This window comes from Esox lucius, chromosome 11 (assembly GCF_011004845.1).
Source record: "Esox lucius isolate fEsoLuc1 chromosome 11, fEsoLuc1.pri, whole genome shotgun sequence".
NCBI classification, from domain to species: Eukaryota; Metazoa; Chordata; class Actinopteri; order Esociformes; family Esocidae; genus Esox; species Esox lucius.
Genome location: NC_047579.1, coordinates 23,272,557 through 23,300,239, shown reverse-complemented (window position 1 = coordinate 23,300,239; position 27,683 = coordinate 23,272,557). Strand labels below are relative to the sequence as shown.

Genomic DNA, 27,683 nt, shown 5'->3' with positions numbered 1-27,683 from the left:
AAAAAAGAGGCATAGATCTGGGGAAGGGTACCAAAAATGTATGTGCATAAAATGTCCCCAAGAACACTATGGCCTTATTCTTTCTTCAATGGCCAATACCATCTCTACGGTGAAGCATGGTGGTGGCAGCATAATGATGTGGGGATAAACAGAAAGATGAACAGTACCAATAGACACTTCATAAAAACCTGCTCCAGAGTCATCAGGACCTTAGACTGGTATACACATTCACCATCCAACAGGACAACAAACCTAACAGCCAGGATAACACAGTAGTGTCTTTTGGATAAGTCTGTGAATGTCCTTTAGTGGCACAGCCAATGCCAAGACTTGAACCTGATTGAACATCTATGGAGAGCTTTGAAAATTGCTGTGCAGCAACATCCCAAATCCAACCGAAAAGAGCTTGAGAGGATCTGCAGAGAAGCATGGAAGAAACTCCACAACTACAGGTGGGCTAAGCTTATAGAGTCATAACCAAGAAAACTTGATGCTGCAATCCCTGCGGATGGTGCTTCCTCAAAGTATTGATGGAGTGTCTGCATAGTTATGTAAATGCTTTTATGTGGTATTTCTGTTGACTGACTGACTAAAGACTGAGTAAAAAAAATATGTATATATATCCAATTTAGAATACAGCTGCAATGTCACAAAATGTGGAAAGAGTGAAGTGAATAAATTCTGAATACACTGTATAGTATAATCTGAGTAATTAGGAACTCTTAAGTGATCATCCATGACTTTGTTTTATTGGTATTTAACTAAGTCTTGACTTATTTAATAAAAATAACATGAATACAGCCTGGATCACAAAAAACAATCTAAAATAATTACCCTTTTCCACATCTCATCTCTGCTCTTGTTGCAGTCTCCATTGCCTGGAAGATCCACCAGCACAACATGTTCCAGTAAATCTTTAGAGTTTGGCACCTTGAGGGTTATACACTTCACAAGAGGCCAATACTGTGGTTCATCATTCTGTGTATCACTCCGTGTGAAACAGCTTATCTTCTCTGAGAGTTCTTCAGCCTGCAATTTTAGGCATCATAGGAGTCATAATATACAGCTCTTAAAAAATCTTAAAAAATTAAGAGACCACCGGAGCTGTATTCATTGATGAAAAATGTATATATGCAGTTCTGCTTGAAAACATGTGAACCTAACATGGATGGTAATTATTTTTGTATAAAATATTAAAATAAACAAAATCTTTAGCTAAACAACAATTTGTAATAGAGACTTTCCAAAGAAAGGGCAAAAAGAAATATGAAATATAAATCATTTTATCAAAAAGTACTAAGTGCTGGCATTTGTTGAGACCTGGCTAGACCCTTTCGTGCCTGATTCAGACATTACCCCAGCTGGTTTTTCAGTCAACCAGTAGAACAGAACTTTGGAGTAAGGTAAACATAAAGGCAGAGGGGTCTGCATTATGGTAAACTCTTGCTGGGGATCAGATGTTTCAGTACTTTCAACACACCAATCACCAGACCTGATGCTCCTAACTATAAAGATATGGCCCTTCAACCATCCGTGAGAATTAATCTCCGCTATAATCTGCAGTATACATACCCCCGCAGGCGGATAAAATGTGCTTGCTGGAGGACCAATATGGACTAGAGGTCGCTCACTCTGAGGCAGCTTTTATTGTTGTTGGCGACATCAGTAAGGCAAATATGAGGAAAGTACCACCAGCTCATTAACTTTCCTACCCATGGTGATCAAAGCATTGCTATTCACAGATATGGAACGGCTACAAACCCCTCCCCAGTCGGGCCTTTGGTAAGGCGGATCACACCTCCATTTTTCTCCTCCCAACCTACAGACAAAGACTAAAACAGGAAGAACCAGTTTTTCAGGCAGTTTAACCTTGGAATGAGGAATCCATTACCACTCTACAGGACTGCTTTGAAACAAGAGATGGGCAGATGTTCTGTTTTGCAGCTGATGGGGATATTGATGAATACATAAACTCTGTCTCAGAATATAACTCCAAGTGCATCAATGATGCTGTCCCAAGGGTCAATGGCCCTCATTTATCATTCTTGCGTAGAAACGGGCGTATATGTTGGCGTAAGATTTTGCTTACACTCCTCTCACCGCCTGATTTATGAAGCTGTGCGTACCTTTAAAATCCAGGTGTACGCAATACCTGCCCTTGATAAATGCCGCGGCTGAAAACGATCGTCATTAGAATAACACGGCCCTATATATTCAAGTCTCCGCTTCCCCCACGCCCTCATTTTACGCCATGGACACACGGAAGACGGCAAATAAGAGAAACATCTCTGACGTGGAGATTGAGACGATCACCAGGGAGGTAGAAAGAAATAAAATTGTGGAATAAAAGATGATGTGATGTGGAGTACCATTCATTCACATTAATAATTGCATGACAATTTGTAATATTTGTCTTATTATTTCATGATATTTATTATTAATGACGTTTATTGTTATTTAGAAGAAGAATGTCGTTGTTATTATTATTATTTAAAAGAAGAATGTCATTTTTATTATTTTGTCAGTCTGAATTATATTTTGGTCATTAAAAGCCTTTTATTACTGAACCCAGTCTGTGCGCAACTGCCGGGCCTAACCTTGAAACGTCATGTAAAGCGCACAGGCTCGCATCTGAAGGAATACATATAAATCAAATACTTTGATAAAGTCACACAAATTAAACCTTGAAGTCCATGTTGCAGAAAAATAAACACTGAAGTTTGTAATTATGTTGTAGTTTTTTTACAGGGGGTCATAATATATCATATATTTGAGTTTGTCAGTGCGTTAGGATTTTTTTTCTGCGCATTTCCGCACTAACTCAAAACGTGCGTAAACCACCTCCTGAGCTGGAGTAGGATTTGAGAGTGCCGTACGCCAACGTCCATATTGATAAATCTCAAAGTCACCATGGTTTTGGGTGTACGCCAGGTGTACGCTGGAAATTTGGTGTACGCACTTTTGATAAATGAGGGCCAGTGTGAGGACTTTCCCCAACCAAAAGCCCTGGGTTAATGGTAATGTCTGTGCTAAGCTCAGAGCAAAGTCCTCTGCCTATACCTCCGGGGACCTGGAGGCTTTAAAGAGGTCCAGGTATGACCTACGGAAGGCCATCAAATTTGCAAAAAGAGACTACAGGGATAAGTTGGAGTCTACCTACCACAGCTCTGACCCCATACGCATTTGGTGCGGACTGCGATACATCACAAACTACAAAGGGAGAAATAGCAATGATACCCAGCCTGCCACTTCTCTCCCTGATGAGCTCAAAACCTTCTATGCACAGTTTGAAGCAATCAACACCATTCCTTCTCGAAGGCTTGCTGAGGACTAGGACGACTGCACTCTGTCCCTAGCCATGTCTAACGTGAGGAGAGCTTTAAAACGAGTGAACCCTCGGAAGTCACCAGGGTCAGATGCATTCCAGGACGTGTCCTCAGGGGGTGCGCCGACCAGCTAGCGGAGGTTTTCACCTCAATATTCAACCTCTCCCTGACTCAGTCAAGCAGTACCCACCTGCTTCAAGCAGACCACCATTGTTCCTTTATTGAAGAAACCTTCCATCACTTGCCTGAATGACTACCGCCTAGTAGCACTGACCTCCATCATCATGAAGTGCTTTGAGCGGCTGGTCAGAACCCTCATCTGCTCCACCCTTCCTGATACCTTGGACCCCTTTTAATTTGCATTCCGCCCCAAAAGACCTACGGACGATGCCATCGCCCTGTTCATGCATAAATGTGTGGTCACACACAGCTCCTACATCATCCTTAAGTATGCAGATGACACCACCATCCTGGGTCTCATCTCCAACAATAATGAGACCGTCTACAGGGGTGAGGTAGGGGACCTGGCTACATGACGCCAGGACAACAACCTCTCTCTCAACATCTGTAAGACTATGAGAGAGATCGTGGACTCTCTCAAATCGTGGACTTCAGGAAGTGGCAGATGGGGATCACGTTCCCAAACCCATTCATGGAGCTGAATTAAAGAATCTCCAACTTCAAGGTCCTCAGTGTGTTCATCACAGATGACCTCACCTGGTCCTGGCAAGCAGACTTGGCAGACCAGGTGAGTAAAAACAAGCCCAAAGCGACTATACTTCCTGAGGAGACTCAAGAAGTTTGGCATGTCTGCAAACACTCACCAACCTCTACAGGCACACCATTGAGAGCATCCTCTCAGGCTACATTACTGCCTAGTACAGCAGCTGCTCCCCTGCTGCTGGTCACAAGGCACTCCAGAGGGTGGTGAAGTCAGCAGAGCATGTCATCTGCGGCAATCTCCCCTCCATGCAAGGCATCTACCACATATGATGCCTTAGGAAAGCATGGAACATCATAAAAGAATACAGCCACCCAGGGTATGGTCTGTTCACACTATTTTTGCCATCTGGGCGTGTACGCAGGGCAGGGTCATAATCTGACTGTCCTGTATTTCCAGCAGTTGAATCTGGTCACCCTATGCATTTAGCATTCACCTGTATGGTTAACACCAAGCTGACCAGGTTTCTTGTCTCTATTTATCAGAGTTCCACTCAAACTATTTCCTACAAACCCCTCCTTCAATTGGTTTGATTAGTACCCAATTATTTACCCACCTACAGTTGTGCACATAAGTTTGCATACCCTGGCAGAAATTGTGAAATTCTGGCATTGATTTGGAAAATATGACAAAATGTGCAAAAGAACTGTCTTTTGTTTAAAGATAGTGATCACATGAAGCCATTTATTATCACAAATGTGTTTGGCTCCTTTTTAAATCATAATGATAACAGAAATCACCCAAATGGCCCTGATCAAAAGTTTACATACCTTTGAATGTTTGGCCTTGTTAGAGATGCACAAGGTGACACACACAGGTGAAAATGGAAATTAAAGGTTAATTTCCCAAACCTGTGACTTTTTAAATTGCAATTAGTGTCTGTGTATAAACAGTCAATGAGTTTGTTAGTTTTCACGTGGATGCACTGAGCAGGCTAGATACTGAGCCATGGGGAGCAGAGAAGAACTGTCAAAAGACCTGTGTAACAAGGTAATGGAACTTTATTAAGATGGAAAAGGATATGAAAAGACTTCCAAAGTCTTGCAAATGCCAGTCAGTACTGTTCAATCACTTAATAAGAAGTGGACAATTCAGGGATCTCTTGATACCAAGCCAAGGTCATGTAGACCAAGAAAGAGTTCAGCCAAAACTGCCAGAATAATGTTTCGGGATATAAAGAAAAACCCACAGGTAACCTCAGGAGAAAAACAGGCTGCTCTGGTAAAAAGACTGTTTGGTTATTTCAAGGAGCACAATGCGACAATACTTGAACTAAATGAGCTGCATGGTCATGTTTTCAGAAAGAAGCCTTTACTGCACCAATGTCACAAAAAAGTCTGGGTTACAATATGCCAGACAACACCTTGACATGCCTCAACACCTGTAATTTGGAGTGATGAGACCATAATAAAGCTTTATGGTCACAATCACAAGCGCTATGTTTGGAGAGGGGTCAACAAGGCCTACAGTGAGGGAACACAATATTTGATCCCCTGCTGATTTTGTATGTTTGCCCACTGACAAAGAAATTATCAGTCTATAATTATTGGTAAGTTTATTTGAACAGTGAGAGACAGAATAACAACAAAAAAGGTGTCTTTTATACAGGTAACGAGCTGAGATTAGGAGCACACTCTTAAAAGGAGTGCTCCTAATGTCAGCTTGTTAACTGTATAAAAGACACCTGTCCACAGAAACTTTCCACCATGGCCAAGAGCAAAGAGCTGTCCAAGGATGTCAGGGACAAGAACTACACAAGGGTGGAATGGGCTATAAGACCATCGCCAAGCAGCTTGGTGAGAAGGTGACAACAGTTGGTGCGATTATTCGCAAAGGGAAGAAACACAAATGGAGTGTCAATCTCCCTCGGTCTGGGGCTCCATGAAAGATCTCACCCCGTGGAGTTGCAATGATCATGAGAACGGTGAGGAATCAGCCCAGAACTACACGGGAGGATCATGTCAATGATCTCAAGGCAGCTGGGACCATAGTCACCATGTAAACAATTGGTAACACACTATGCCGTGAAGGACTGAAATCCTGCAGCGCCCACAAGGACCCCCTGCTCAAGAAAGCACATGTACAGGCCTGTCTGAAGTTTGCCAATGAACATCTGAATGATTCAGAGGAGAACTAGGTAAAAGTGTTGTGGTCAGATGAGACCAAAATCGAGCTATATGGCACCAACTCAACTGGCTGTGTTTGGAGGAGGAGGAATGCTGCCTATGACCCCAAGAACACCATCCCCACCGTCAAACATGGAGGTGGAAACATTGTGCTTTGGGGGTGTTTTTCTGCAAAGGTGACAGGACAACTTCACCACATCAAAGGGATGATGGACAGAGCCATGTACCGTCAAATCTTGGGTGAGAACCTCCTTCCCTCTGCCAGGGCATTGAAAATGGGTCGTGGATGGTTATTCCAGCATGACGATGACCCAAAACACACGGCCAAGGTAACGAAAGGATCTCAACCATGCGGTTCATGCAAGACGACCAAAGACTTTGCATGACCTGGAGGCATTTTGCCAAGACAAATGGGCAGGTATATCACCTGCAAGAATTCCAGGCCTCATAGATAACTATTACAAAAGACTACACGCTGTCATTGATGCTAAAGGGGGCAATACACAGTATTAAGAACTAAGGACATGCAGACTTTTGAACAGGGGTCAGTTCATTTGTTTCTTTGTTGCCATGTTTTGTTTTACAATTGTGCCATTCTGTTATAACTTCCAGTTGAATATGAATCCCACATGAAATGAAATAAGTGTTTTGCCTGCTCACTTGTTTTTTTGTTTTCTTTACAAATGGTACATACACTCACCTAAAGGATTATTAGGAACACCTGTTCAATTTCTCATTAATGCAATTATCTAATCAACCAATCACATGGCAGTTGCTTCAATGCATTTAGGGGTGTGGTCCTGGTCAACACAATCTCCTGAACTCCAAACTGAATGTCAGAATGGGAAAGAATGGTGATTTAAGCAATTTTGAGCGTGGCATGGTTGTTGGTGCCAGACGGGCCGGTCTGAGTATTTCACAATCTGCTCAGTTACTGGGATTTTCACGCACAACCATTTCTAGGGTTTACAAAGAATGGTGTGAAAAGGGAAAAACATCCAGTATGCGGCAGTCCTGTGGGCAAAAATGCCTTGTTGATGCTAGAGGTCAGAGGAGAATGGGCCGACTGATTCAAGCTGATAGAAGAGCAACTTTGACTGAAATAACCACTCGTTACAGCCGAGGTATGCAGTAAAGCATTTGTGAAGCCACAACACGCACAACTTTGAGGCGGATGGGCTACAACAGCAGAAGACCCCACTAGGTAAACAAAAATATTGTTTCTGATAAAATAAACATGTCATGACAATCAATAAAAACATCTATAATTGCACAAGGGGTTCACACATTTTCAAGCAGCACTCTAAATACAGTTAATTTCTTTATATAAAACATTCCTGTATATACAGTATATTATTTTATGTACAACCCCGTTTCCAAAAAAGATTCTGTGTAAAATGGAAAGGAAAAACAGAATGCAATAATGCAAATCATTTAAATCCCATGTTCAAAGAAATTGTACAAAGGCAACAAATCAAATGTTGATACTGAGAAATGTTGTTTCTTGAAAAATACGTGCCCACTTTGAATTTGATGCTAGCAACACATTTCAAAAATGTTGGGACAGAGGCAACAAAAGACTGGAAAAGTTGTGTTATGTTAAAAAAAAAACTGGTGGAACATCTCACAACTAATTAGGTTAATTGACAACAGAACAGTAACATGATTGGGTATAAATAGAGCATCCCAGAGAGGAAGAGTCTTTCACGGCCATCCAAATTAATTTAATATATAGAGTATTACACTTACAGAACTAGTAATCAGCAAGACAATGCCAAACGACATTCTACACATATAACAACAGCATGGCTCCATATTAAAAGAGCCCAGGTCCTAAACTGGCCTGCCTGCAGTCCAGACCTTTCATCCATTGAAAACATTTGGCACATTATGAAATGAAAAATATGACAAAGGAGACCCCAAACAATTGAGCAGCTAAAATCCTATATCAAGCAAGAATGGGAAAAAATGTAACTTAAAAAAAACAGCAACTGCGCTCCTCAGTTCCCAAACAATTACTGAGTATTGTCAAAAGAAGTGGTGATGCAACACAGTGGTAAACATGCTTCTGTCCCAACTTTTTTGAATTATGTTGCTGGCATCAATAAACAAAACAAAACAATAACATTTCTCTTTCAACATTCGATATGTTGTCTTTGTACTATTTTCAATTAAATACAGGAATGAATGATTTGCACATCATCACAATCTGTTTTTATTTGCATTTTGCGCAGCGTCCCAACTTTTTTGGAAATGGGTTATAAAACTAACAGTAAGTATATGGTGTCCCTAATGGGAAGCCAGCTTTCAAAATAATACAGTAAATCTTAAATGCCTGCATTTTGTAATAGGTTTTAATAAAAACCTTTTTCTGAAGCATTTGAAACAATGCTAAGTATATTATAATGCATTGTCATTTTGCAATGCCTGTGAACTTTGGTCAAGGTAACTTACTGTGTCACAAAGAAATTCTTTTTTCACAGATGAACGAAACTCTGGAATTTTGCTGAAGTTCTTCTTATCCATCAGTTCTTCTAAGGTTTTCCCATTTCCATATTTTCCATAGAAAGCTGATATAATTTCAACATCATCATCGTCATCATTGCTGTTATCCCTGTCTTCATCCTCTCCTACCTCACAAGATCTGCCTATGAAAATGGATGATAGCTCATCTTCCCATTCCTGAAAAATAGAAAACCATAACAAATGTGTAAAATAAATTGTTGCATAGTCTCTCATTATCTAATAGCTCATGCCATAGATATACAACCCTTTCCTATAGAAACTGTAAACTGTAAGGTGAATCTTTTTTGGTGCTGAATCTCTAAGTTTATCTTGTTATTAACTACCTCTGTTTTTATCTTTATCTCATTATTTCCAGATACTATAGAGAAATAGTGAGATAAACTTGAGATGCAGCACTAAAAAATAAGTTTGTTTTTATTTCAAGATAATAAAAAAATCTCTGATTAATTGATAACAGATATGCAAAGCAGCTCATGCATCGGTCTTTATTTTCAAAAAGTGTATGGTTGTATTCCTTTTATTGTTTATCATGTGTTGGCAGTAACATCAATCCCAAAGGATAGAAAGGACATGTGGGCCTTTCATAACTGACCATTGTGCCTGGTTGATTTCTGCAGTCAAAAGATCCACAACTTATTATTTATTTATTATGTGGATATGGTGTAATTGGTTTTCAACTTCAGCCTGAACTGGAAGGGTTAGGCACCTTCCGTAATATAACACATGAAATGTACAATGTACTCCGACATTTTACATGGAAATATTCTTGGCCTGGGGGAGGTAGCCCACAGGTTACTTTTTCCATATAGTATCCAGAAAAGTATTTGTTAATTATTTGTTAATTATTCAAGACTCTTTTATGGTAGATAAAAATGAAAATATTCAGAGGTTAACAAATGCTACAGTCTAACTTATAACAACTGGAGCCATGTTGCAGTTTTACAAAAAAGAATACTGGATTTTTGGAAACAGCGGCCATTTTGATAAGATTAAAATCACATTTATTGTCATTGAACAAGTACAGTACAACCAAATGCATTAAGCATCTAACCAGAAGTGCAAATAGAAGATTGCAGAACATTTACAGAGTGAAACAATTAAGAACAATATACAATGGATATAAAAAGTATATACACACCTGTTAAACTACCAGGTTTTTGTGATGTAAAAGAATGAGATAAATCATGTCAGAACTTCTTCCACTTTTAATGTGACGAATAATGTGAACAATTCAATTGAAAAACAAACTGAAATCTTCGAGAGAGAAAAATTTAAAATAAAAACCTTACAATAATCGGGTTGTATAAGTGTGCACACCCTCTTACGACTGGAGTGTAAACTCATGTTAAATAGAAGTCATTACACACCTGCCATCATTTAAAATGACTCTGATTAATCACAAATAAAGTTCAGCTGTTCTAGTAAGATTTTCCTGATATCTTCATAGTTGCTTCTCAGAGCAAAAGCCATGGTCCGCAGAGAGCTTCCAAAGCATCAGAGGGATCTCATTGTTGAAAAATATCAGTCAGGAGAAGGGTACAAAAGAATTTCCAAAGCATTAGATATACCATGGAACACAGTGAAGACCATCATCAAGTGGAGAAAATAAGGCACGACTGGACATCCCTCCAAAATGGATGAAAAGACGAGAAGAAAACTGGTCAGGGAGGCTTCCAAGAGGCCTACAGCAACATTAAAGGAACTGCAGGAATTTCTGGCAAGTACTGGCTGTGAGCTACACGTGACAACAATCTCCTGTACTCTTCATATGAATGGGCTATGGGGTAGGGTGGCAAGACAGACACCTTTTCTTACAAAGAAAAAAAACATCCAAACCCGCCTGAAGTTTTCAAAAACAAACATCAAGTCCACCAAAAGCACGTGGGAAAATGTGTTATGGTCTGATGAAACCAAGGTTGAACTTTTTGGCCATAATTCCAAAAGGTATGTTCGGCGCAAAAACAACACTGTACATCACCTAAAGAACACCATACCCACAGTGAAGCATGGTGGTGGCAGCATCATGCTTTGGGGCTGTTTTTCTTCAGCTAGAACCGGCGCCTTAGTCAGGGTTGAGGGAATTATGAACAGTTCCAAATACCTGGCAATTTTGGCACAAAACCTTCAGGCGTCCGTGAGAAAGCTGAAGATGAAGTTCACCTTTCAGCAAGACAACGACCCAAACCACACATCCAAATCTACAAAAGCATGGCTTCACCAGAAGATTAACGTTTTGGAATGGCCCAGCCAGACCTGAATCCAATTGAACATCTGTGGGGTTATCTGAAGAGGGCTGTGCACAGGAGATGTCCTCGCAATCTGACAGATTTGGAGCGCTTTTGCAAAGAAGAGTGGGCAAATATTGCCACGTTAAGATGTGACATGCTAATAGACCCCTACCCAAAAAGACTGAGTGCTGTAATAAAATCAAAAGGTGCTTCAACAAAGTATTAGTTTCAGAGTGTGCACACTTATGCAACAAGGTTATTGTGAGTTTTAAATTTTTCCCCCTCAAAGATTTTAGTTTGTTTTTCAATTGAATTGTTCACGTTATAGGTCACATTAAAGGTGGAAAAAGTTCTGACATTATTTATTTTTGTCTTATTCTTTTACATCACAATAACCTGGCATTTTACCAGGGGTGTGTATACTTTTTATATCCACTGTATATTATAGGTGGGATGTATAAATGTGCAATGAAGGCAAATGCATGTACAAATGGCAAGCCAAAATGTGTAATGAAAGCAAATTGAAAGTGCAAGGTAGCATGTGCAACTGAAATGTAGGGATAGCTGCAATGAGGTTCCCAAGGTAGACATGTACAGGATACAACTGAAAATATCCTTATCAGACATTGCAAAGCATTGTCACATTTCAGTAGTAGAAGGAGAGTAGTGCAAAAAGGTTCCTGAGAAACAGTACTAAGCGGTGGGCGAGTGGGTATGGTTAGTGTTGGGTCACAGTGTTCAGCAGGGATACAGTAGCTGGAAAGAAACTGTTCTTGAGCCTGCTGGTGACGGAATGAAGAGACCTGTACCGCCTGCCTGATGGTAACAGTTTGTGGCACGGTTGTGAAGGGTCCCTGATGATGCTGTGTGATAAAAACACATTATAAAAAATTCCTGGACACCCAGGAATTTGAAGCTGGACACACACTCCAAGTCAGTGCCATCTATGAGAACTGGGGCATGACTGCAGCCTTTAGGCTTGGTTTTCTTAGTGTTAGTGTAGGTTGTTGTCAGCGCACCATTCCGCCAGGCACTTGACCTCCTTCCTGTAGGCTGACTCTCATTGACACTGATTAGGCCTACCACCGTGGTGTCGTCTGCGAACTTGACAGTGATGTTGGAAGTGTGTACAGGAACATAGTCGTAGGTGAAGAAGGAGTACAGGAGAGGGCTCAGCAAATAGCCTTGTGGAACACCAGTGTTCAGGATCAGAATGGAGGTGGTGAAGTTGTCTAACCTGACAGACTGGGGTCGGTTGGTTAGGAAGTCCAAAGTCCAGTTGCAGAGAGAAGGGCTGATCTCCAGGTCATGGAGGTTGTTGAACAGGCCTAGAGGGTATCACCATATTGAATGCTGAGCTAAAGTCTACCAACAGCATTCTGACATATTGGTGTCGTTTTTGTCCAGGTTAGTCAGGGCAGAGTGTAAATATGTGAAGATAATGTCCTCTGTAGACCTGTTTGATCGGTAGGCAAACTGGTAGGGATCCAGTGTTGGGGGCAGGCAGAATTTAAGGTAGGCCAGGACCAGTCCTTTGAAGCGCTTCATGATCATTTGAGCATTAATGAGAGTTATAGAAAGGATAGTTTCATTAGAATGCACAGCTTAAATTGGGTCTCGATGTTCTGTGGCTATAACTTTCCATATGCAAACCTAATGCTTGAATTGTTTTTTATTTTTTATTTTGTGTACATGAGATATTTTTGCCTTTTTATTTTTATGAATTTAATTAAATTGGCACAAATTTTGCTTAATCGTTATAGGATATAGTGTCTAGATTGATGGCAAAAATAGATTTAATCAATTTTGAATGGAGACTATGACACAAGAAATTGTGGAGAAAGTCTTAAAACATTGTGACAGCACTATAGACATTATTTAGGTGAATTAATTATATTAAGGTCCCTTTAATTTGTCATCAACATTTTATTCCCCATGCCACCACATCCAAAACATTGTGTGATAGGACATAAACAGAAGGAACATATACTATTACCTGCACTGTAATGAATTCAATCTCTGCGATGTATTTCTCATTAGTCATATTGGCCTCCACCTGAATCATCACTGAGGTACACGCTCCTTGGTTTCCAGAGGGCAGAAGTTTTGTCTCACCCAAGATGGTGTTTATTAAGGAGCTCTTACCAGCTCCAGTCTTCCCAAAAACACCAACAATCTTTTTTTTATCTTTTTCCAACATTTCAAATTTATCTCTGTGAAAAGTGAAAAACAAACAGTATTATTTGAAAAATGGGTTACAGTTTTGCTTATAAGTTAACCTGGCAGAAATTGTGAAATGTTGGCATTGATTTAGAAAATAAGACTGATCGTGCAACAATTGAAGGATAATGACTGATCATCTTTTATTTAAGGATAATGATCATATGAAGCCATTTATTATCACATACTTGTTTGGCTCCTATTAAAATCATAATCATAACAGAAATCACCCAAATGGCCCTGATTAAAAGTTTACATACCCTTGAATGTTGGGCCTTTGTACAGACACACAAGGTGACACACACAGGTGAAAATGGAAATTAAAGGTGAATTTCCCATACCTGTGGCTTTTGAAATTGCAATTAGTGTCTGTGTATAAATAGTCAATGAGTTTGTTAGCTCTCATGTGGATGCACTGAGCAGACTAGATACTGAGCCATGGGGAGCAGAAAATAAATGTCAAAAGATCTGCATAACAAGGTAATGGAACTTTATAAAGACGGAAAAGGATAAAAAAATATATAATTTATTAAGAACTGAAAAAATCAGAGATCCTTAGATACCAAGCCAAGGTCAGGTAGACCAAGAAAGATTTCAGCCAAAACTGCCAGAAGAATTGTTCGGGATACAAAGAAAAACCCACAGGTAACCTCAGGAGATATACAGGCTTCTCTGGAAAAAGATGTGTGGTTGTTTCAAGGAGCACAATACCACGATACTTGAACAAAAATGAGCTGCATGGTCGAGTTGGCAGAAAGAAGACTTTAATGCGCCAATGCCACAAAAAAGCCTGGGTTACAATATGCCCGACAACACCTTGACATGCCTCACTGCTTCTGGCACACTGTAATTTGAAGTGACGAGACCAAAATAGTACTTTATGGTCACAACTGTAAGCACTATGTTTGGATAGGGGTAAACAAGGCCTATAGTGAACAGAATACCATCCCCACTGTAAAGCATGGTGGCTCACTGATGTTTTTCTGGAGGGTGAGCTCTAATCTTGTGAAGATTTATGGCAAGATCAAAGCAGCATGTTATCAGAAAATACTGGCAATTTGTTCTGCACGAAAGCTGTGCATGGAACGCTCTTGGACTTTCCAGCATGACAATGACCTTAAGCACAAGGCCATGCTGACCATCCAGTGGTTACAGCAGAAGTTCTGGAGTGGGCATCACAGCCTCCTGACCTTAATATCATTGAACCACTCTGGAGAGATCTCAAACGTGCGGTTCATGCAAGATGAACAAAGACTTTGCATGACCTGGAGGCATTTTGCCAAGACGAATGGGCAGCTATATCACCTGCAAGAATTCCGGGCCTCGTAGACAACTATTACAAAAGACTGCACGCTGTCATTGATGCTAAAGGGGGCAATACACAGTATTAAGAGCTAAGGGTATGCAGACTTTTGAACAGGGGTCAGTTACATTTTTTCTTTGTTGCCATGTTTTGTTTTATGATTGTGCCATTCTGTGATGACCTACAGTTGAATGTGAATCCCATATGAAATAACAGACGTGTTTTGCTTGCTCACTCATGATTTCTTTACAAATGGTACATATATTACCAATTCTCCAAGGGTATGCAAACTTTTGAGAACAACTGTATATGTATCTCTTCATGTATTGTCTCTCTACATTTTTAAATATGTAAGTCTACCTTAGAAAATCAGTAAGTTTTGTAGAAGGCAGTTCATTCAGTGTGCTCCTGAGACTTTGCATGATCTTCTTCACCTCTGTCTTTTTTTGACTGTCTGAAAGAGTTGAACACATATTACCTTCCACTATCATCTTGCTGTACCTCAAAATGTTTCTAATAAATTATGGGAATTGTTATGGAAGTTTCCTAGGTTGATTGGTCTCTGTGTATTGTCTTTATAATGAGAAGTACGAGGTTGGTTGATGGTCACATGATGAACACCTGGCAGGGTGAAAACTGTGTGTGAAGTGCAATCTGCAGACGAGTCAGGACAGAGATAAGGGCGTAGAGAATGAAAATAATGTCTGCAAATGTGATTGTAACCTCTCACTGTCTGTTCATCCTGTGACCATGGGCTGGGGAGACGGACAAGCTGTGTGACTTTTATGCAAAAAAACTGTTAGACCCAGCTCTTGGGGTGGTGAACAGGTTAAACGTGTAGTCGGATGTTGCTGAGCTGCACCACAGATTATGTGTTAGTTTGTAACTGAAATACATCTCCCTGCTTGCAAGCGTAATACACTATATTGTATAATAGGGTGCATCAAATTTGAAGGGGAAATGTATTTTCAAAATATTAATTTGGCTGGCATTTGCATTTTTTTCCAATTAACATAAAAATGACTTTTGCTAAGTTTTGAGGAATTCCATTGAGATTTAGGGGTGCCACCTAACACATGAACTTTGGCAAAAATGTGAATTTTTTTGTCTAATTGCCAAACAATTGACCTGGAAATGTTGAATACAGTCCACTTTTATACAGTAACATGTTCTATAGGGTTATCAAAATAAAAGTTGTTTGTTTGCCCTAGGTCAATGGGACATGTTCACGTGGCCTTACCCTGAATTTTGTGCAGCAGTGATGAATGTCGGACACACATATAAAGTTTAATTCACTTTATTTGTTAAACACAACGGGCGATATTGACACACTTAAAGAACAAACACTCTCTAGTGGCTAACTCACTGGCAACTAACAGGGCCTAATAGAAAGAGCTGACACTAACTAAATTTCAAACTTAATTGCTCAGTCTGTGCCAGAGTCTGCTCCACTGAGCAACATCACCAGGGAGAAAGAGAGAGGAAATGGAACCTGAACTCTGAACCTAGCCAGTGCGTCTCCCCCCAGATATGCCTCCCCACCCGCCATCCAAGAGTAACCGTCCTATTCGGGGATTGGCTTGCGTTTGCAGCGGCCAAGGTTTGGCTATTGGTTGCAGTCATATTCAACTGCCTGCAGCACTTTCTGCAGGTGCAGCTCCTTCCTTGTCACTGCGACGAAGTCAGATGTGAGCTTGACGCCAGGTTTGGCACAGTCATTGACCACATTCATTGCACGTACATTGACCTCACTTTTTTTTTACGCAGCATTGGTCGCCCATTCCTTCACATCGAGAGACATAAATTCTGGATCAATGTGCAGCTGGTGCATCCCAAACCAGCAATCCTTATTGGCGAGGTCAGCCAAGCTGGTCGTTGGCAAGAGGGTGGGGAACTTTGGCTTGCCAAAGCGCTGCTCAAGGATGTGCATGGGGACATCAGCAGGCTTGTGCTCCAAGATCGCTCTGGCAAGTGCACGCTTGTCATCATTGGGCACCTTGCTGCTGAAGAGAGCCAGGGGTAGCATCTCACCTGTCAGGTACCAGCGATGCCTCTCCAGTGCCTTGATCGCTGATGCTGCAATGCCCTCATCTACAGCCTTGTATGCCTGCAGGTGGTGGTAGAGTGTCAGGTCATTCCAGGCAGCATCTACAGCTTTCTCGCAGGTCAACCACCCCTTTGCATAGATGTGTGTATTGAAAATGGCAAATGCCCGAATCTTCGGCACCTGCTGCCATGTGGTGATTGTGCCCGGGGGAAGCAACGCAATGTGCTGCTCCATCAAAGCCAGCTTGAGAGTATAGAGCAGCTTGGCCATCCATCGTGCCTTGTGGAGCGCTCCCGGTCGTTGGAAGGTCACTCACTGTAGTCTGCTCTTCACCATCTGCATCCAGAAACACAAGACACAGCTCCACAAACTCATGGTAGTCACCTTGCTTGGGGTCGGTGACTTCTTTTGCGCACCTGACAAGTTCAGCAGGTAAATTGCCCAGGTGTGGTTGCTCAGTGTTGCCAGGTATGTAGCGGGACCATTGGCTGCTGGATTCTTGTGGTAACAGGTTCCATTTCTCTCTCAGACATGTGGACAAAGTAACCTCAGGCGAGCGTGATGACTCCACCTTCAGGTCTGTGAAAACCTGGTTCAGGAGGACCTCACCAATGTGGTGCCGGCACCCAGACCAAAGCAGTGGTCGGCCCAGTGAGAGCTGTATGGCAATGCAGGCTGCTGTGAGATGGCCATGTTTGACGCAGTGGTGTCAAATGCCATGTTGACAACATGGTCAGCGCAGCACCAGTCCTGCAGCAACTTGCATGTCAACCGGGCAATGATCACTCCACATACCTCATTGGTCTGCTTCTTATACGCCGGGAAACCAAGCAGTTTCAGCCGCTCTGCATCTCCAACCACCACTGTAAGACGCTCCTCCAAACTACTTTTTGTCCAATACACCAAATGTGGCCAGTCTGTCAGTCTTCATGCTGGCTATCAATCAGCTTTTCCACATTTGGAGGACACAGTGGAAATTTGGCATCAAGTCTGCACTCCATTTTCTCCAATTGTTTCGCTGTAGTCTCACTGGAGCGCTTTGCCTGGGAGATTTTCCGCAGCTTGTTGTTAGCATTGACTAAGTCTACCATCTTGTGGCACGCACGCTTGTCGCTCACCATTGGGATGTTGGCTTTCTTGTAAAATGGCCAAACCTGCTCCAGGACAACAATGGCTGCTTCGAACTGCGACAACGCTCTATTTGTACCAGGTTTCTTGGCATGCATGCAGCGTAAGATCTGACGACCAGTTGGCAGTTTGGCGCCGATGATGATGCCATCCTCACTGGTGATGCTGGGGCCCAGACCAAAGACCAGGCTGCGACTGCTAGTCTGGCAGGGACCAGTTGGTGAGGGCAGCATCTTTGGAGAGCTGGATCCTGGTGTGGGTTGTGTTGTGCAGTGCCGGAGATAGGATAGTGTTTAAAATAATATCTTACCATACTTAATATCACTCAATTATGATAAACCATTCTTGCATTATACTCAAATTTTAGATGTACATAGTCTAACTTCATCATAACTTACCGTTACATCACTACCAGAGTAGCTAGCTGTGCTTGCAAATATACTTGTATTCAAAATGTTAATTTACTGTAACAACTACAATGCTACTTTCAATAAACATGAGACATCTATATTCTGACATATATTATGACATTGTCCACTCTAGAATACTGTTGATGTTAAGCTTAATAGCTTAGCTAACATAGATAGCTAACTGTGGTTAGCAAACTGTTGCTAGCTAATGTTAGCTAGATGTAATGAGCACCAAATACCTATAAATATGACTTAAATGACTTATGATAAATAATTCTACAAAGACACAACTACAGATATGATAGTAATATGTAATAATACATACCCAACACAGAAAGATCACCTTAAACAGAAAGATCACCTCAGTTTTCTTGAGCTGTAGTATTGTTTACCTCAGATCTCCATGGCGACCATTGAGCACTGTTAACCACTTTATCCAACAAAAACTGATGTGCGGTGGCATCCCTAAATCATAATGTACTGGAAAAATATTTTGCATGTGTTGTTTCTACATATATTGGAACACGTTTAGCACCCAGCCACATCAAAATTCAAGAATTGTGTGTTTTTGATGCACCCTATTGTATAATGATGTCTTGCCTCTCTGTAATAGTTCTCTTTCCACCACAATTTGGGGGCTCATCCAGGATCTTCAATCTGACTATCTTAAACACTCTACCAGACAGGTCAACCGTACAAGGCCAGAGAAACTGGGTTCCCGGAGCACAAACCTCCCCCGGAGAGGCTTATTCTTGTATGGGGTGAGTGACAGGCCCCTGATTGGAAATTTAACTGGAGGTAAAAACACAATGCAGTACAACGGTTGGACTGTTCTGGAAAATCATTACAGCAGGGTGGTTGGACTGTCCGGACAATCAGTAGTGTAAATATCTCACAAAAGCACTGGCTTTCTAACGCATGTTGAGCACATTAACATAAAAAGAAACAGACTTTTATGTCAAATAACGGGCACTTGTAAACCAGTGTCTGTGCCTACAATCTACGACAGACCTGGTAAAATAATGAAAGTTAAATGTGGTGAATGGGAGTTGTAAGGGTATCCAAATAATGGAAGTTTTATTCAGAAGCAGATGCATTGGCTGAAAGAGAAGTTAGAAGAATATGGACAAGATAGAATAAAGGAAAAGGGAGAATTACAGCTCATCCAGGGCCAACCTGAAAAGGGGCATCAAGATGGTTAATAATTTCAACAAACTGCAGAACGAGGAGCACTTTAATAACAACTCCAAACCACGACGCACGTGGCAGGGCATCCAAGGCATCACAGACTACTGGCCAAAGAACCCTACCCCCACAGCCAGAGACATCTCCTTGACCGACAAGTTAAGGAGGTTCTATACCCGCTTCAACAGAAACAACGTAGAGCCAGCCATTAAAGCTGAACTCCCCCGAGACGAGCCCCCCAACGCAGATGTGTCGTCTTCAGGGTGAATGCAGGCAAGGCTGCTGGTCCTTACGGCGTCCCCGGGCATGTGCTCAGAGCATGTGTTGGGCAGCTGGTCGAGGTCTTTCCTGGCATTTTCAACCTTTCGCTCACCCAGGCGATTGTCCCGACATGCTTCAAGCGCCAAAGCAGTCGTCTGGGTCTAGCCTGAATGACCTCCGACCTGTCGCACTCACCCCCACAATCATAAAGTGCTTCAAAAGACTACTTCTGGCCCACAGTTTGCCTAAGGGTCGAACTTTAGCTTAGCATTCAACACGGTCATCCCCTCTAGGCTGGTCAACAAACTCCATGAGTCCTCTCTGCAACTGGACTTTGGAATTGCTAACCAACCGACCCCAGTCTGTCAGGTTAGACAACTTCATATCCTCCACCCTGATCCTGAACACTGGTGTTCCACAAGGCTGTGTCCTGAGCCCTCTCCTGTACTCCCTCTTGAAGGAACCAAAACATTTCAATCCTATGTTTATTTACATATTCAATTATTCATTATTTATTATAGACATGAATACCTATGTACTTAATTTCTATCCTAGCGGGCAATCATTAGAATGTTAACGGTTAGCATTTGTTTCTGTAAGGTGTGAATACAGAGACAAAAAGGCTTGCTTGTTATTGACTAGCTTGCTTGCCTCTCGAGACACCATTCTGAAATACGAGATGGCCCCAGAACAGATCGGAATGTGTCCTTAATTGATAAGGGGTCTATTCTTCAGGACTAGTTTTGTTATCCTTAGGTCAATAAACCCACACCCCACACCTTTAGTTAGGGGATATAAATCAGAGTGGAGTATGGGAAAGCTCTCTTGCATTTTCCTTCCTTCTGCCTACATCTTTGCTCTTGCAAACAACTTGACTCTGAGAACTTTTATCTTTGATACTTGTACTGTAATTGTAATACTCTCTATATACAGTGCTTTGCGAAAGTATTCGGCCCCCTTGAACTTTTCCACCTCTTCACAAAGAATTACAGTTTTATATCTTTATGTTTGAAGCCTGAAATGTGGCAAAAGGTTGAAAAGTTCAAGGGGCCGAATACTTTCGCAAGGCACTGTATATTAAATTCATTTGTAACATGAATTCATTGACTATTTGGAATTAATCTAAAATGGGTCAAAACCCAGTTCCTTCACTCTTCACCCACGACTATGTTCCTATACAGAGTTCCAACACCTTTGTCCAGTTTCTTAGACGACACCACGGTGGTAGGCCTGGTGCGCTGACAACAACCTGGCCCTCAACACTAAGAAAACCAAGGAGCTCATTGTGGATTACAGGAAGTCTAAAGGCTGCAGTCACGCCCCAGTTCTCACAGATGGCACTGAGGTGGAGCGTGTGTCCAGTTTCAAATTCCTGGGTGTCCACATATCCAAGGACCTCTCCTGGACCCTCAACACCAGCTCTGGTCAAAAAGGCAAAGCAGCAGCCTCCAAAATCCTTGTGAACTTTTACCGCTGCACAATCGAGAGCATTCTGACGATCTGCACCACAGTGTGGTTTAGCGGCTGCCCCGTAGCCGACCGGAAGTCCCTGCAACAGGTGGTGAAACCGCCCAGCACATCACTGGCGCCCAGCTTCCTGCAATTGAAGACCTCCAATGAAAGCGGTGTCTGTGCAGGGCGTGCCGCGGTATCATGAGGGACCTTTCACATTCATGCCACAAACTGTTTGCCCTCCTACCCACTACCTCTAAGCCTCTACCCACTGCCTACTGCCTCTAATCCATTGTTGCACTACTCCCTTAGTACTACTCAGACACTGCCTTGCAAAATTTTATCATGGACATTTTCAGTCGTTACAGGTACATGTCTACCTCGGGAACCTCACTGCTGCTTTCCCTGAATTTCAGTTGCACATTCAATTTGCCTCATTGCACATTTAGAACTGCCACTCTACTTGCATTTTCAGTTGTTACATAAACGTCTACCTCAGGAACCTCAGTGCTGCTATCCCTGCATTTCAGGTGCACATGCTACCCTACTCCTTCAATTTGCCTCGATTGCAAATTCAGAATGCCATTGAGAATTGCCAGTTGTACCCGCACAACTATTTATCCCACTTGTACATACATTATACTTAATACTTGTACATTTTCTGACATCTTCTATATGCTCTCATTGCACATTTAGAACTGCCATATGTAATCCTTTTGCATTAATTGCACATCTATACCATCCACTAGTACGTACCCATACTGTTAACAATTTTCGATAAGGGTACATGAACTGCCATTAACAAATGCAGTAGTTAACATGGATGGATGATGAACAAAGACATAAACAAACGGTTAATAATGATAACCCCTATTTTATTAATTATTATAAAATGCATTAACTAACAGAGCTACACACTTTTACACTTATTTGTTCAGAACATGAACTCATGTCGTTAGTTAGTGATCGTTAATGTATTGTAGCGACCTTGGTAAGGCCACTATTCGCCCCTCCAAATGGGATATCCCTATTTGGAGCAGTGGGTAGCGTGCCAGCCTGGGGATCCGAAGGGTTCGAGACACTGCCCTGCCAGACGCTACAATTTGATAATTCATCACATTATTTAAGAATTTAAATAATTAACTAATGGTGAAGTATCAGTTAATAAGGATTTATAGCTACCAATGAGTCATTAGTTAGTGGTTGTTATAGTAGGATAATTCATCGCTTTCCTTAAAGAGACATAACATAATTACCTAATAGTGAAGTATGCTTTATTCCAGCTCAATGGTTACTCAGTGGGCCAAAAGAGTATGAACTAATGGTTTGGTGTTAAATTACAAGTGATGGCACATAATCCTCCCTACAAGAATGACAGGATTAACTAAGTGTAGGCTATAAAGACAATTTGTTAAACAACCACTTTAGAAATCATGACCCCACCCCGTGGGGTCAAAATGATCACAAGAACGGTGGGCAAAAGTCCCAGAACCACACGGGGGGACCTAGTGAATGACCTGCAGAGAGCTGAGACCAAAGTAATAAAGCCTACCATCAGTAACACACTACGCCGCCAGGGACTCAAATTCTGCAGTGCCAGACATGTCCCCGCCCGTCTGAGGTTTGCTAGAAAGCATTTGGATGATCCAGAAGAGGACTGGGAGAATGTCATATGGTCAGATGAAACCAAAATATAACTTTTTGGTAAAAACTCAACTCGTCAAGTTTGGAGGAGAAAGAATGCTGAGTTGCATCCAAAGAACACCATACCTACTGTGAAGCATGGGGGTGGAAACATCATGCTTTGGGGCTGTTTTTCGGCAAAGGGACCAGGACGACTGATCCGTGTAAAGGAAAGAATGAATGGGGCCATGTATCGTGAGATTTTGAGTGAAAATCTCCTTCCATCAGCAAGGGCATTGAAGATGAATGTGGCTGGGTCTTTCAGCATGACAATGATCCCAAACACACCACCCAGGCAACGAAGGAGTGGCTTCGTAAGAAGCATTTCAAGGTCCTGGAGTGGCCTAGCCAGTCACCAGATCTCAACCCCATAGAAAATCTTTGGAGGGAGTTGAAAGTCCATGTTGCCCAGCGACAGCCCCAAAACATCACTGCTCTAGAGCAGGGATTCCCAAAGTGTGGTACGCGCACCCCCAGGGGTACGTGAGCTGCCACCAGGGGGTGCGCGAGAGGAAAAATGTAATGGCAGTCTGTTTTTTTAAGTAGGATTTTCCCATACAATAAAAAAACATGAACATTAAACATTTCCATAATCGCTTTTATTTTAAATAAAAAACTATAATTTATGTTTTATTTTTAGAAACGTAGAAGAAGACAGCTGCTGTCTTCTTCTATGCACTGCTTTTCTTTTATGCACTGCAGCCGCTACTATAAGCGTGCCGACTAGTTTCATTCATTCATTCCATATACATATAATAAATATGCTTAACTGGCTGAAATCAGGGAAACTGTCAAGTGGGACGTCGAATTATAAAGTTGTTAGTCACGAAAGAGGAGAGGAACCAAGAGAGAGTGAAGATTTGGAGGCAACAGGGACAGCGAAAATAGAGAAAGAAAATGAGCGGGAGTCAGAAGTTGCGGAGGAAACCGAAGAGGAGGGAAGGAGATGGCAAAAAAAAAGGTGATGACGGTGAACACCAGACGGGGGAAAAAAGAAGGAAATATGATGACAATTATCTGGGTCTGGGCTTCACTTGGATCGGCGATACAGATTGCCCAAAGCCTCAGTGCGTGTTGTGCAGTGAAGTTCTAGCAAACAGCTGTCTGAAGCCGTCTTATATCTCCGTCGTCACCTGCACACGAAACATGGCAATTTAATTAAATGTATTGTACTGTCTGTCGTTCTAATTTTCAAACCGCGCCAACATAGCAGACAGTTAGTCGAGCTCCACAAATAGTATCGTTTGGATACAAGGACTTTGAACTGGACCGTGTGAATAAAAAAAGATTTGCCAGATGCAAAATATGCAACAACGTCAAATTTCATTCGTCATTTTAAGAACCACAAGGAAAGGTAAGAAAGTAATCTCAGTTTCACTAAGATCTATAACGATTAAGTAATGAATTAATCTTTTGTTTGTCATAAGATTGGTTGCATATTTTATTTTATTTTTTCTTGTTAGAAATGTGACCATTATCATTACAGAATACATCTGGTAAATAGATGTAAGGGAATTTGACTATAACAGTGGCATAGCCTGAATTTTAATGTTGATGGGCATCCATAACAGTTAACTTTACTGCATGAAAGGCTAACATGGAGGCACCGATGTGATTACTAAACATTTCGAAGAGGTTTTATTGTTTTACTCATACAGACAAGAATAATTACAGCGTAATTAACCAAAAATTGTACCGCGGAGGAGAAAAATATTTGATTTTGAAAACGAGCTTCGCACCAAGCGCACGTCAGAAACAGAGGACAGTGTGTGTGTGTGTGTTCATCTCTTTAGTACTGTGACTTGACTTGACTTGAAACTTATAAGGACTCGACTTGACTTGCTTAGGGTGAACCCTTGACTTGACTTGACTTGCTTGATTTAACTGAACTGTGACTTGAGACTTGACTCGAGACTTGATGGTTAAGACTTGAGACTTGCTTGGACTTGACCATGTATGACTTGTCTCCATCTCTGCTTTGTTGCATTATATTGAAACTTTGTTGATGTTGTTATTGTCATGCGTGTTCTGGTTATTTGTGCATGATTAAAGATGAGTCTTAATATGGCGATAAAACAAAGCTTTTTTGCGTTTTTTTTTTTTTGAAGTGGGAATTGGGGGTGCGCCAACCCGGTTGGGACATAGAAGGGGGTGCGCAGGAAAAAAAGTTTGGGAACCGCTGCTCTAGAGGAGATCTGCATGGAGGAATGGGCCAAAATACCAGCAACAGTGTGTGAAAACCTTGTGAAGACTTACAGAAAACGTTTGACCTCTGTCATTGCCAACAAAGGGTATATAAAGTATTGAGATTAACTTTGTTATTGACCAAATACTTATTTTCCACCATAATTTACCAATAAATTCATTAGAAATCCTACAGTGATTTTCTGGATTTTTTTTTTCTCATTTTGTCTCTCATAGTTGAAGTGTACCTATGATGAAAATTACAGGCCTCTCATCTTTTTGAGTGGGAGAACTTGCACAATTGGTGGCTGACTAAATACTTTTTTGCCCCACTGTAACTGGGGCCAACTAACAGGAACTAGCTAATCGCTAACCTTACAGTGCAACAATTGCAATGTTCCCACACAACACAGTTACAAATTTCAATTATATTTATCCTAGGGATATTATCAGGAGTGTTGTTTACAAAAATAAAATGTTCATACAGTACTATAACAAATGTGTTTGTTTTTTTGAAAGGAAGGCACCACCCTCATGGCATTTTACATTCAATGTGGGTTTTCTGTCTAGTTCATAATTATAAAATTCCTATGCTTTTCCAACTCTCTACATACACTTTAACAGGTAAGTATCGAAACCGACCTGCAAAACAGAATAAATTATGAGAAAGAAAATATGGCTTTTCCTTCAAGAGTTACTAGAACGCGCAGGTGTTTGTTTGTATCAAATTCAGTTCCAACCCAACAAGACCACATCTCTCTGCCCCCTACTGGCCAACCATAGTAAGCATCCTTTAATATATGTAATGTATCCCCATTTCAAACAAAACATAACCCTAAATGCGACCATTCATTTTGTGCATGTCACACCTATTTGAAGACGCAAGTAGCCAGTCTACTTTAGTAATAATGGTTGCCACACTGTAACCATATTAACAAATTGGATTATCTTATGAATAATGTATATTACTTAGCCTATTCATGCAAACAACTAGCTACATGAATGCATGTCCTGCATCAACTTTAAACAATCACAGTACAAACTGTGTGTTCCCAAAAAAACGACATGAGCTTATGTCCTGTATCAACATGAACAAATGACCCTACACAGTGTTAGTTAATGCATTTGTAAATCATTAATGGTTATCATTATTTTTAAGTTTGTATTCATGTATCTCATATCTTTCATGTATCTAATCTAGTTAATGTATCTAATATCATTGTATAACCAGATTGTATAAAAAAATTGTGTTTAGGGTTTGGAAGTCGGTTGTTCTGCAGACCAACATGGTTTGGTTGCTCTGCAGATCAGCACGGCTTTATCTGATGTCAATAAAGTTTACTTTTGGATTCGAAGGCTCCTGAGTCTCTACATCTTTTTTTGTCTGGAAATCTGAAGTGTTTTCCACGACATTACCCATATACTTGATACTTGAAATCTTCTGCCCTCTTCTATTTGCACTTCTGGTTAGACGCAAACTGCATTACGTTGTACTGTACTTGTACAATTGTTCAATGACAATAAAGTCTAATCTAATCTAAGAGTCTGATCACCCTGGATAGGAAAATGAATGTGCTGGTGGTATTTTGGAAAAAACTTCCTTGTATATTCTGTATTAAAATCGCCAACAACAATAGTAGCTATAATGTCCTCTAGTCCATTTTTTACCCTATACAGGTCTTCCAGTGCACGCGTTTTATCAGCCTGCGGGCGTATATAGACTGCTGTGATAATAGCTGAGCTGAATTCCCGCGGAAGGTAGAAGGGCCATATCGTTACAGACAGTGGCTCCAGATCTGGGGAACAGTGTGTTGAGAGCACTGCAACATCCATCCCCCAGTAAAAGTTAACCATAATGCAGACCCCTCTGTCCTTACTTTTACCAGACTCTGACCTTCTGTCCTGCCGTTTGATAAAAAAGCCAGCAGGGGTGACACACAAGTCTGGCACCAAGGGATCTAGCCAGGTATCCATGAATGCTAGCACACAACATTTTGCAATGTCCCATCGAAAGTTAATCAGTGTATGTAGTTTGTCCATTTTATTGTCCAGGGATTGAACATTTGCAAGCTAAATGCTCGGTAATGGAAGACTGCAGTATCTTTTCCAAGATCTGCATAGGACACCGGCAAGTTTGCCCCTAATCTTTCCCTTCCATCGGCCGGCGATTGCAGCAATCGCTGTGTTCAATGATGAACGAATATCCAAAGTGCTTGTCGATCAACAAAAATAAAAACAATAATAAACTAAAACTACATTGTGAATGCGGAGCCAATGTCTGTGCGACTTTTCTCTATGGTTGAGAGTAGCCTATGCTAAACAGGCAGCTTCGTAGTAATCAGATTGATGCCGGTTTCTGACAGAAACTGCCTCTGTCCACATTGATTGATTAAAAGCTGCATTGGCTTCTTAGTAGCCGCTCTTATCAGCATCCTCCTTAACCAATTAATTAATCTATTAAACCTGGGTATTACCTCGGATTTTGTCGGCTCGTTTGCTAAGGATGTGAACAGTGGAAAATTAACAAAACATTAAAATGGAAATATGTCTGCCACTCAGAGGAAAGAAAGGCAATACAAAAATGTAATATAATGATATGCGCCCTTGAGAAACATCTTCAGTAAAGTTGTTGACCAGCAGAAGCAAGAGGAAATGGATAGATCTGACGCAGTATCACAATGACGCAGTATCACAGTTTATAGCGAATGAGAATTACAGTTATGATCTAGGTCCAAAAGCAGCTAGCAGCGAAGCTTTGTAACAGAAGGTACGTTTTGTTGTAGCCTAATAACAAGCATCCGTTATTCATGGTACGTGAAACGTACATAGATTTTTGGGAGAATAGTATTAATAGTATTAAATATTTATATTATCTGCCTATCT

General features: G+C 41.2%; 1 protein-coding gene across 3 annotated transcripts in view; it reads right to left on the bottom strand.

The window, feature by feature from the left end:
* LOC105031096 (nuclear GTPase SLIP-GC) overlaps positions 1–27,683 on the bottom strand; it is a 75,375-nt gene that overhangs the window by 31,154 nt on the left and 16,538 nt on the right. For 2 of the 3 annotated variants that reach the window (XM_034295336.1, XM_010905318.5), the window contains exons 9-12: positions 14,811–14,904; positions 12,924–13,140; positions 8,628–8,855; positions 835–1,029 (exon numbers count right to left, since the gene is read on the bottom strand). In XM_034295336.1, coding sequence (XP_034151227.1) covers positions 835–1,029; positions 8,628–8,855; positions 12,924–13,140; positions 14,811–14,904 — 734 coding nt within the window. The remainder of the gene's footprint in view (positions 1–834; positions 1,030–8,627; positions 8,856–12,923; positions 13,141–14,810; positions 14,905–27,683) is intronic. The other variant, XM_034295335.1, reaches the window with a different exon arrangement.